The sequence below is a fragment of the Nannobrachium achirus genome (genome assembly GCF_963921795.1).
Source record: "Nannobrachium achirus genome assembly, chromosome: 19".
In the NCBI taxonomy this organism is placed as follows: domain Eukaryota; kingdom Metazoa; phylum Chordata; class Actinopteri; order Myctophiformes; family Myctophidae; genus Nannobrachium; species Nannobrachium achirus.
This window is the reverse complement of record NC_137826.1, coordinates 11,554,069-11,565,303: the sequence shown is the minus strand read 5'-3', so window position 1 is coordinate 11,565,303 and position 11,235 is coordinate 11,554,069. Positions and strand designations below refer to the sequence as shown.

Sequence of the window (11,235 nt, the reverse complement as noted above, 5' to 3'; positions counted from 1 at the left end):
GTGACGTCGTCCTTTAAGTTAAAATCCACACGATAAGACAATGTGGACATTCTGGACAAGTGAAAACACGGCAAAGAGGACAGAAGAGGAAATGGATTTAATATAATTAAAGATGTAAATGACAAAAGCATGTATCAGATTTGTTGAGCAAAAATGATCACAATGTGGGATATAAAAAAACGTATGTAAATCTGTGGCATACAGACCATTGGCGCAGGTGTACAGGCTATCTAATGAACAGGTTCAAGGTTTAGTGAACTTTTATTTTTATAATTTGTTTCATTTCCTTTGGCAGAATACAGTTGCTTACAGGATGTGGGTTACAGGTTAATACAGATTTGACCTTTACACATATACAAGATATTTTATAACAAATCCAACTTATTTGCATAACTAAAACAAGTGCACTTTTAGTATTTTCTGAAATCCAAGAGGAAAGAACTGGACAACACTTTGGTCATTAATCATGTTTGGAATGTTATGATATGCTCTTATATTTCCTTTCTTGGGCCAGTTGAATATTTAGGCCAACTCTTAAGGAATGACCATATGTGTCGTCATTGGCACTTCAGCTCGCAAAGAAAACGATGGACAAGATGGACTGATGGATTTGAATTTCACAAACATGCTTGTTCCAATAAAACACCAATAATACATGAGAAGCTGTGGTACTGTATATCATGTCTAGGACTATAGGTGTTACAAACACCAGTAACCATGGTACAGTACCGGTAATCACAATAGAGATGTGAATATTGAAAACAAAAACAAATGAGTACGACCGATAACTGACTGTTAAGGACATTAAATATTAATCAATGAGAATACCACATGAACCCTAGCATCCCTATTCTAGTCATAATAGACCACTATTTGGTGAACAATTGTTATTTGCGAAAAAAGGAACATCTACAAGCTCACAATGCATCGTATTGCGAACTTGTACATCGCCTATTTTCGCTATTTAACGTACAACAAATTAATATAGGGTTTAAAGTGGTTAGACTGTACTAATGTACTACCATAAGAATGGACAAATGTCTGTGACTCACTCAAACACCCACCCACCAGAACTGCCTTTGTGGTCTTCAAACTGCTACAGGAACCCAATTGTCAAAGATCGCTAGATGTAGTTGAATTTTCAAAGAAATGAATTCCTTAACGTGCTGAAGAGGTTGGTCTCAATGTACTATAGATCTGCCATATTGAGTGTCATTGTACATTGTAACACATTTGCCTCAGGCATCAAACTTTTGATGTTTGATCGATGCAAAGCTAAAATAGTTTCACATTTTGGTATTGCAAAACATGACTATTCTGCAAAAATACATTGTTTTCAAATGCACAGCTTGTTAATGTCCTGATCCATAATACTATCAAACTGATATTAACCGGTCAAAACTATTATAATCTGTTAATCCAGATCCCAAATCACAATATACCATGGCCTCTCATGCATTATTGCTTTTATAACATGGTGGCTAGCAACTAGCAAAAAAGCTTCACACACACAATTGCAACTGAAAATGTTATGTCGCTATAAACCAAAACCCAGCATAGCAAGGGGTTATTGTACGTGTGTTAAGTTACTTCCAATTCAACCTCGTCATTTGACCAAGCAGCACAGTATTTTTTATGTAACAATGTCACAGTAAACATATTTAGAATAAGACTAACATGCTATTGGAATTGAATATTATAATCACTTTTCATTGACTACAGCGCATAAACATTAAGAGAAAGATGAAACATTTTGGCAGTGGTTTGAGAGTGAAAACTACATTTTACTGCAATTACAATAGTTTGTTCCTTTCTGCTGATGAGAGAATAATCACCTTTCAAAGTTATCTGCTGAAATATAAACCGATTATATATACAGAGCTATACAATTCTATGTATGATCTCATAGCATACTGCAGACTGCGGATTGACTCTTCATATAGCCACAGCTGGAAATAGATTGCCACTCATTTACATTTATACCTGTTAGTTTGAATGCAAGTCCCAGTCTGGAGGGCCAAGCAGCGACAACAAATCGCCTCAATTTCTTTTTTTGTACTGCTAATCCATGTACTTTACTACCAGTTTTTATCTCTTTGTTCTGTATTTCATATTGTTGTACTGCCATAACAACTGAATTCCCCTTGTAGGATCAATAAAGATCTCTCACCACCTAACATCAGCTATGCTGGCTGTAAAATGCTTAACTCGGGTGGCCTTGATTGGGTCACCTGTCCTGACCCATTTTATTGTTTCCATTGGAAGAGGTCAAAACAAGATATTCATACATAATGTCAAAATGACAAAATTGTTTTTGCTACCAAATTTCACTGTAAAAAGAAAAGGCAGAATATTTATCTGTTTCCACCGGCAGTTCCCGTGAAGTAAAAGAGGAAAGTCCACTCGTAGTTACTCAAAACCTCACCACTGAAGACCTGTTATTTTTGCTCTGCACATTCAAGATAAATATGTAGCAAGCTTTCTTGCTACATGTCTTTTTTTAAGTTGTGTAAGTGCAAAGGTAACAGTTTGTCACAGATTATTGACCATTTTCCATGTTCTTGCCCCCCCCCGCCCCCGCCATGGAGAGATAGTCACACAGATAGGCATAGAGAAAGTCACACAGGTAGGCATGGAACCATCTGTGCATCTCGTTTGACTACGGCACCATCAAGTGCCCTGAAGCATGAACTGTCTAATGATGAACTGTCTAATGATGGTGCACGTCAGCAATTTGAGTTTTATCTTGAAGATAAGGTTCTACCTCTGATGGTGGCTAGTGTCCAGAGTGGAGAAAGGGAGTGTCACATTGTAGTGCTTACTGATGATGATTTGGTGGACTGGGATGAAGAGTATCCACCACAGATGGATGAAAAGTACTCGCAGATCATACACAGCACAAAACTGTAAAGGTTTTTCAAGTATATTGAAAATCGTGAGCTGAGTCAAGCTGCTTCTTTTCACCAGGGTCAGGCATTTGTTGTGCCATCTCCCTTACCTGCTGAGCCTGAACAGGCGACCCAGTAAGAGTCAATAGTGCAGCAACAAGGACACAAACAATCCCCCAATGGGCTGGCTATCTATAGACAAATCCATGGAGCGCAGCCGTGTAGTTTGTGGTCTCACGGTGCAAAGCAGTTGCTGCTGACACCGCAGTTATGATTGCCACTCTGTGGATTTGTCTATATGTGATATCAACCACATTGCATATCATAAAGAATGGACAATCCACCTCATGCTACGAAGTTTGGTGTATTGTTTTTTTTTTTTTGTGAAATTAACAAAAAACGTAAACCCTAACAAACTGAAAGTCACCTTTGCACATTGCATGGCAGCTGCAGTATGATCTGGACCTGTAATGACTTGTTAAACCACTGGTACAAACTTGGAACATACTGTATACACAGTAAAAGAACGGCCTTTGAAAATATCTCCCAACAGTCCCCCAACAGAGGCATGAGCACAGTATTTGACGCAAACTGTTTCAAGAAGGCAAACATTATAAATAAAAATAGTTTAAGGCTCCTGTGGGATGAGTATAAAAATGCTACATAGATTTTTTTTTCTCTCCAACCCTCTCTCTCAAGACAAAAAACAAGGATAAAGTGCTCCTCACTGATTGCGTAAACTTAAAGAGTCTGGCAAGCTCACAATCCATAAGCACATTTTGGCTTGTCATTAAGACATGAAGAGGGCCAAGCCCAGACAGTGTGGTTTTAACAGTCTCGCTCAGGCCTTCACCACTTCCTCAGTGCAAAATGCACACCTGGAAAACAATAATACTCATTGTGTAAACCTGCCATCATCCTTTTTAAACTATCCGTCTAGCATAACATCAATTAACAAACATAAATCCTAAGCCTAAACGACATAAAACACAGTCCAAAGAATCATACATTCTTTTCTGACCTCAATAAATAAGTAAGTATTTTCCAGCTTATTGGCCCTCTTGCTGTAACATGACGATCTCCGGAGCATCAGAGAGTCCAAGGAAGGCATTAACAATGACAGGAACTGATCTTAGAAAAGGAGAGATGGCTTGAAAAAACATGGGATACAAAACCAGTTGGTCAGCAGGGTCGCATAAGGGTCATACTTGGTGTATGAGGCCTCTCTCCTGACCGTCCAGCTGCACCTTGATCTTGTGCAGCTCCTCGATCTCCTGGTGGTGGCGGTCCGTCTTGTGGCGCACCAGCGAGCGGTAGAAGTGGATGGTGAACACCACGAAGATCACGCCTACCGGCACCATGATGATGGTGGAGGCCAGCGCCGCCTGCCAGCCGCTGTGCTGCGGCGCGGCGGTCGGCCTCGGCTGCTTGCCTGAGTCCACGGGCAGGAACTTGATCCAGCAGAGGAGCACCACCTCGGCCAGGAACAGCAGGATGCCCAGCGCGGTGGAGAAGCCCCAGGCCAGCTCGATGTAGTGGTGCATGCGCTCGTGCGGGGACTCGCTGACCGAGTTGAGGTTGTGGATGTTGCTGACGGCCTCCACGTTGGGCAGGATGCAGGTGCTGATCAGCAGGGCAAAGAGGTGCACGGCCACCAGCACCGTGGTGCACACGCTGAAGGCGATGAGGAGCACGCGTGGGTAGTTGTAGTCCATCTCCAGCTGGACCTCCACCATGGCCACCTGGAAACGGACATCAGACCAACCCACATCAGCACTGTGGTTCGTGCACGAGTGTTCATTTAACTCAAGGGTGCGAAAACTAGGGGTGGGCAATATAATCGATATGGCAATACATCGCGATAGTTTATTTGACAATACTGTATCGATACTTTAGGCCATAGTTTCGCAATACTTTGAGGAAAATAAAATATGTTCCCATGCTTAGGGACCAGTGGTAGAACTCCGGTCCTGACACTCCGCTGCCTCTAGATGTCGCTGTACTATAGAAGCTACTTCCCCTTCCCACGTTCAGTGAGTGAGGTCTCTCGAGAAAATGGCTGCGAACGACGAAAACAACATAATTAGAGCAGCGCCTTCAGCTTTTAAAGCTGATATATCGCAATAGTATCGTATCGCAAAGACTCGCAATATATCGTGATACTATTGCATCGTGACCCAAGTATCGTGATACGTATTGCATCGCGAGATTCTTGCCAATATCCACCCCTAAAAACATCGGGAATTGAATATTGTTTCAGCCGGCGTCTGCCTCTGCCACACTAAACGAGACAACCATACTAAAGACTCAAGAGTCGTGGGAGGCATACTGTTAGAGCATTTATGTCAACATGTACTTCCTGCCAAGGACTATTATGCTATTTATATCAATCTGGGAGTGAGGGAACAGACTTCCCTGCCAATGTCCAGTCCAGTTTCTCACTAATTTACTCCAAGCTAAACATGGTTTCAACAAGAAATTGTATTATGCCCAGGAATAATAAACTCCACTCACTGCCGTTATCCTTGTCTAAATTGCAGATGTATTACAATACATAAAACCTATTTCAATGACATCCTGTAATTTGATTTTGGCTGGACCACAACAGTGGGCCCAGTCCTATAAATGCAAATGTTGCCAACTGACTTGACCATAGACATAGAAAGGTAGACGCCTCCTTCGGCTCTGGTGCATATGCATCGGTTGACCAAAGGAATCCGTGTGCATCGCTTCGCAGGTGGGGGCGGGTCTTTACGTACGCAGCCTGTAAGAACAGCTGAGCCGTGCAACATCAGGAAATGGATGGATTGATAAGTACCGGAAAAGACACGCTGTGATTGGCCAGAAGTCACTTTGACTGGCAGCGATCCCTTGGTTTTTCCAGGATGTCCGGACTAACTGTTGCACGTCGCTCCAATGAACTGGAGAGGCGAATGAGGTATCTAGCTTTTTATATCTGTGGACTTGACTGTCTGTCTGGCTGGCTGACTCACTCACTCACTCATTGACTTATGAAGTTACACCACTCGGCCGGCCGATCTGTGCACAGTCTACACAACAGTAAGTCAGCAAGCGTCGTCAATTATGACTTTAGAAGTCATTTACACTTACTGTACAGTGCATGAACAGTTACACCTGCAGGGGTCTTCAATTACGTCCTCAGGAAAATATATATCCGGTGTAACTCATCACTTGGCACAGTGTGGTCACAGCCTTCAGTCATTTCAAATTGCAAGCCCTCAGTCATTTCACACACTAAAGTATATAATATATAAATAAATAAATACAAAATATATCATATTGTTGGTGCTCCTTACATTTTGGTGGGTGATCCCAAAGTGTTGCTGGTGCTCCTAACTTTCAGAGTTGGAAGCATCGGTACTAACAATTCTCTCACTTTTTGAGTTCAATGAGTTGGAAATACTGAGTGCTACGAAGCAATACATTTATTTTCAAGCCTTGCAAGCACCGGTCCTGCTGCTTGTGAGCACTGTTTTTACGAGACAAGCATGAACAAAGCATGAGTAAACAGAGCATTACTCATGCGTTTAGGAGAGTTAAACACAGCACTCCATTGTCTCTTCTTAATATAATACATTGTAGATGCTGAAAGGCCAACTCGTGGACAAAATAATGGCCAAAACATTACCTCCAAATATCTACATGCCAGAGTGCATCCCATGATCCAATGTAACATGCCCTGACTTTGCCATGACTAAAAGGTTATGACCTAATTAACCTATTCTAGTAATATGACGTGGATTGAGGGAAGATCTCAACATCAAACATACAACATGCTGGATACTTTTTCCATGGCTGTGAATGGCTTTTCCTTTTTTTTCCTTTTTAGGAAATTTGTGTTTTTGCCTAAACCAGCTCAGACAAATTATTTAGTAAACCAGCTCAGACAAATTATTTAGTAACCGACTTACTCCAGGCAATTCTTTTTCCTAAGTGGCTATAGTGTAAATACAGAACTAGTATTACCAGTGAATCTCAGTTTCCAAAGATCAGTAGATAATTCAATCTGGACTTTTTACTTTCCAGTCAAGTAAAGATTATTGGCATGGCAGATTCTAATGTGACTAAAAAGATTATAGGCATGGCAGATTCGAATGTGACTAAAAGATTATTGGCATGGCATATTCTAATGTGACTAAAATAACTTGACTAATAGGTAATTACACAACCTACTCAGGTCAAATTAATCCTGTTACATCACTTCACTTCATTCCATTATTGTGTGAAAACGTTGTGTAGCTCAGTTGTCTCAGCCGTTGCCGTCACTGTATAAAATGTACATGTTGCCCCCCCTTGCCCACCTGAGCATGTTGTATACACGTTGATATATATGTTTTAATCCATTATTATTATTAGCCTACTGTCTTATCGTTTTCTTTAATTAGTGTGGATGCTGTAGGCAACACACTATTGTATTCTGTCTGAGAATCTTTTGTCCAGTAAAGTGAACCTGTGTTTTGTAAACTTTCTGAATAATGTAATCCGTGTTGGGCGGCTGCAAAACAGAAAAGTGAAGGTTTTGGTCATGTTTCACTTGACATCACAATATATAAAATAAACGGTAAGACGGAATTCATTTCCCAGCAGCTTCCTCGTGACTCACGTCACGGCAACCACACTTGCAATTTCCTGCAATTGCATCTTTATAGTTACCATTATTAACTAGACTAGAAATACTGTTCCTACGAAACAGTGTGGGCTCGCTCATGACTATATTCTGCAGCGTGCCAACTGTCATGTGAAGCTCAGCCAATACTCCAGCTAACACCACTCCCAGATGTTTTTCCGCACCTCAATTTCACCTCATTGGCTAAGGGCCCTGCCTTTGTACTGTCTGCAATAGAACTCGGTAAATACATAATGAAGATAACATAGTGTTCTCGCCTTTCAGGCGAGCCCACAATTAAGCTGAATGTCTGAAGAAGCCAAACAAAAATATGTTCCATGTGCCAAGATGTAACAATAAAGACCACGTTGAACCTTGAACATTTGATTTCTGCAGTCACAACGCCCCAAATCTCCCTAGGTCTCACGCTGAAGGCACCCACAGTAACATAATGTGTGACCCACCATTGCAAAGCCGGAGAGGAGAGCTGACGTCCTGCTGGAGGCCTTGAGCTTGGCTCTGCTCAGGTAGAGCTTCCTCCAGGACAGGGCCTGGACAGAGTGGTGGTTGGAGCTGACCAGCTCCAAGTAGCTACGACGGACCCAATCCCGGTAGTCCATCCCGCCGCCATCCTGCATCCTCTCTGAGCCTCCTCCGGGGGCCGGCGAGCCCATGGGCACATTTAGCTCACTGGACATGGAGACTAGTGTGGGCAAGACAGGGTGGGATTTAACAGGAGATTCAGTAAAGGTTTTGTCCCAGCCTGACACTCAGCCTGAATTGCATTTTTTTAAAGGGGTGTGGCTAGTGATTCAGGGTCTGGAACCAGGCTAGTCCCACCAGCCAGTGGTTCTCACAGTGGTGTCCTTGAGAGGGAGTTCCAGGGAGTCCCCACTTCCCAACAACATGAGTTAATATAGCGTAGATAATTTTACCACTTTAACCTAATATACATTGAAAATAGCCGATACAAGCTCATAGAGAGCTTGCAGATCGTACACCAATGTGACTGTATAACAAAGCTTTTATCACAATGTTGTTCAGTATTATTATTATTAAATTTAAATGTTATTTTGGTAACTTTAAAAGATAATCGTATCCCATAATAAAATAAAATAATAAAATCTGACTTAGCTCCAGGTTTGTGGGACAGCAGCCGTGTCAGAGCATCAATCAGGCTAGTCTACTACATATCGTGTGACTATTAAAACAGAACCCAGTGCTCAGCCAATAGCTTATGTCACCACAGACTGCATTAGCCTAATAGAAAGACTAGACAGAAACACATATGGAAGTGAAAACTGCTGGTCTACTGCCAACGCTGGTCAGTATAAATTTAGCTTGCCAACAAGTCATTAGGACTACAAGCTTCTAGTCGGTAGTCATCTTACTAACAGAAATAAATGAGAGTCGTGTTTGGTAAAGTCCTGCTTGCACGAAGGAACACCGGTATTTGCGTCTTATCGAATTAAGTGACGCCAGAGGTCACTGTTTTGCAATTAAAGCAAATGGGCCACAATTTCACAAAGGCAAATCACCCCCTGGAAATGCGTGGGATGTGTTGTGTAATATTTAGATGCTGTATTTTCTCCAGGCCTTACTTCTCGTGATCGGGAGAAATAAAATAAATAAAAATAGCAACATAGCAACGAACGAATGTGCCCCTATGCAGTAACAGTCAGCAGCACCCTCTGTCGTCAAGGGAATTAAATGGGTCACCAACTTCGGTGCAACACCGGTACAGACTACAGTCTCGCTGGCATTTCCCCGACAGCTCGTCATTATTACCGCGTCTTACATGATGAATTAACTTATCGGCGGGAGCCCGGCTGAGTTATTATGAAGCTACCATTAGCGTGAACGCAAGTTCTGTAACGTAATTGGTTCCAAAATCATCACCGCTATACTATAACTATAGATAGCATCATTCGCACGCGAACAAGTGACATAAACAAATAAGACGTCCTCCCTTCCAGCTGTTTACAGACAGACTCTGACTTATTAAACTAATTAACACGGTGGCGTAATTGCTTCGCCTGAGGTTTGTGTGTCACGATGTTATCTATTCAGACGCTACATGTTACATGATCTTACCTCGACTGCAGAAAACACCCCGTTGAATTGCATACGAATTAATTGAAATGATTCAATAATTATTAAAGGCACAGACAGAAGAAGCCAAAGCCACGCAAGAAGGCAAGAACACGACTGCACTGTTTGTGTTCATCAACTTCCGCCTTACGCGCCTCGTCTTCAGTGGTGGGAAAGAGTACTCACATTTCTTTACTCAAGTAAGTATCAATATACTGCAGAGTGCATGTATATATGTAATATAATGTATATGTTTGTTTAGACTTACTGTTTTCTTTTTTTGTTATATCATTTTTTTTCTTTACATATCTACTGCATAGTACTGTGTTCTATTCGTCTGTCATTCAATGTTATATGAGATACTTAAATGGTTTCCTGTGGAAATAAGCTTAGTCTTTTCATGGATCTCCTTTTAGTAGACCTTGTACCAGTGAACTGTACCGTCATGAAACTGTACCTTTTCCTATGCAAACTTCTAATAAAGTCTTCAATCAATCAATCAATGTAGAAATACTCTAGAAAAACTTACAAAAAGACCGGAATTCAGCATTTACTTGAGTAAAAGTACAAAATGGTTGGTATCAAAATGTAATTTAATTAGTACAAAAGTAGAAAGTAGTCATTATACAGAATTACCCATTTCACAAGTTTTCAAATTTATATAGACCTATTTGTTTAAATAGCAGATCTACAAGCTCACAGTGGATCGCATCGCGACGCTCTATGGTGGATGAAACACGCTGTGAGCTTGTAGGTTTGCTATTATCGACGCGCGACACCGTCGTGCGACGGAGCATAAATTTGGCTTTATGTGGTGCCATCCATAAGTGTTGCATTACCACCATCTGCTGGATTGTACCATTACCTCTATGGACTGTCTGGTTCTTCTGTTCTGTTTGGCTCCCTGAAAGAAATACAGTAAATCTACCTAAATTCTTTATGAAGAAATGCATTGAATTCTTACCCAAATACTCACCCCGATGTGTAAATATACAGACCACAAGTAAATAGAGCCACCTCATCAATTTATTGCCTAGCCACATATGCATCATAACATGCAAAAGATTAGCAATTGATTATGTAGGCTGGGAAACAGAAGATATTCTCCATTATTTGCATGAACGTGACAAAGCATTTGCAATTTGTTCAAAATAATGGGAAATTGCTTTAGCCTGACACTCAGCCATAACAAAAAAAATAAAGGGGTGTGGCTAGCGATTCAGGGTCTGGAACTAGGCTATTGCCATTATTTTGAACAGTTGAATAGGCCCAGTCCTATCCCCAAAACATCTGGGTGTTTTTTGCATGCAAGTCATTACATGCAAAATGGCTGAACCAAGCATACACAGCCTACATTCTTGAATTGCTCTCAGGTGAATATTGACTTTAACTATGAAGTGGACAATGGGAAACATTAGAGCAACCAATGATAAACCAGTTCTGTAAAATATATCAATCAACCTTTATTTAATTCACAGCCTGGGTTAGGCTGAACAAAATAAATAAAAATAAGCACACACAGACAACAAGACACCTAAACAAGATATGTGTGAGCATGCAATAAGACCGATGTGGGATGTGGGACAAGCCTTGTACATAACGCAACAGGCTGCTAGGCCTAAAGACTAA

General features: G+C 41.2%; 1 protein-coding gene across 1 annotated transcript; it reads right to left on the bottom strand.

Annotated features, from left to right (window-relative positions):
- Positions 1-1,689: 1,689 nt before the first annotated feature.
- On the bottom strand, positions 1,690-9,739 carry orai2 (ORAI calcium release-activated calcium modulator 2). Its single transcript, XM_080748515.1, has 3 exons — positions 9,610-9,739; positions 7,980-8,218; positions 1,690-4,630 (listed from the first exon to the last, which is right to left on the bottom strand). The coding sequence occupies exons 2-3, from the start codon at positions 8,211-8,213 to the stop codon at positions 4,091-4,093; spliced, it is 774 nt and encodes a 257-aa protein (XP_080604641.1). The 5' UTR covers positions 8,214-8,218; positions 9,610-9,739; the 3' UTR covers positions 1,690-4,090.
- Between the last annotated feature and the right edge of the window lie 1,496 nt (positions 9,740-11,235).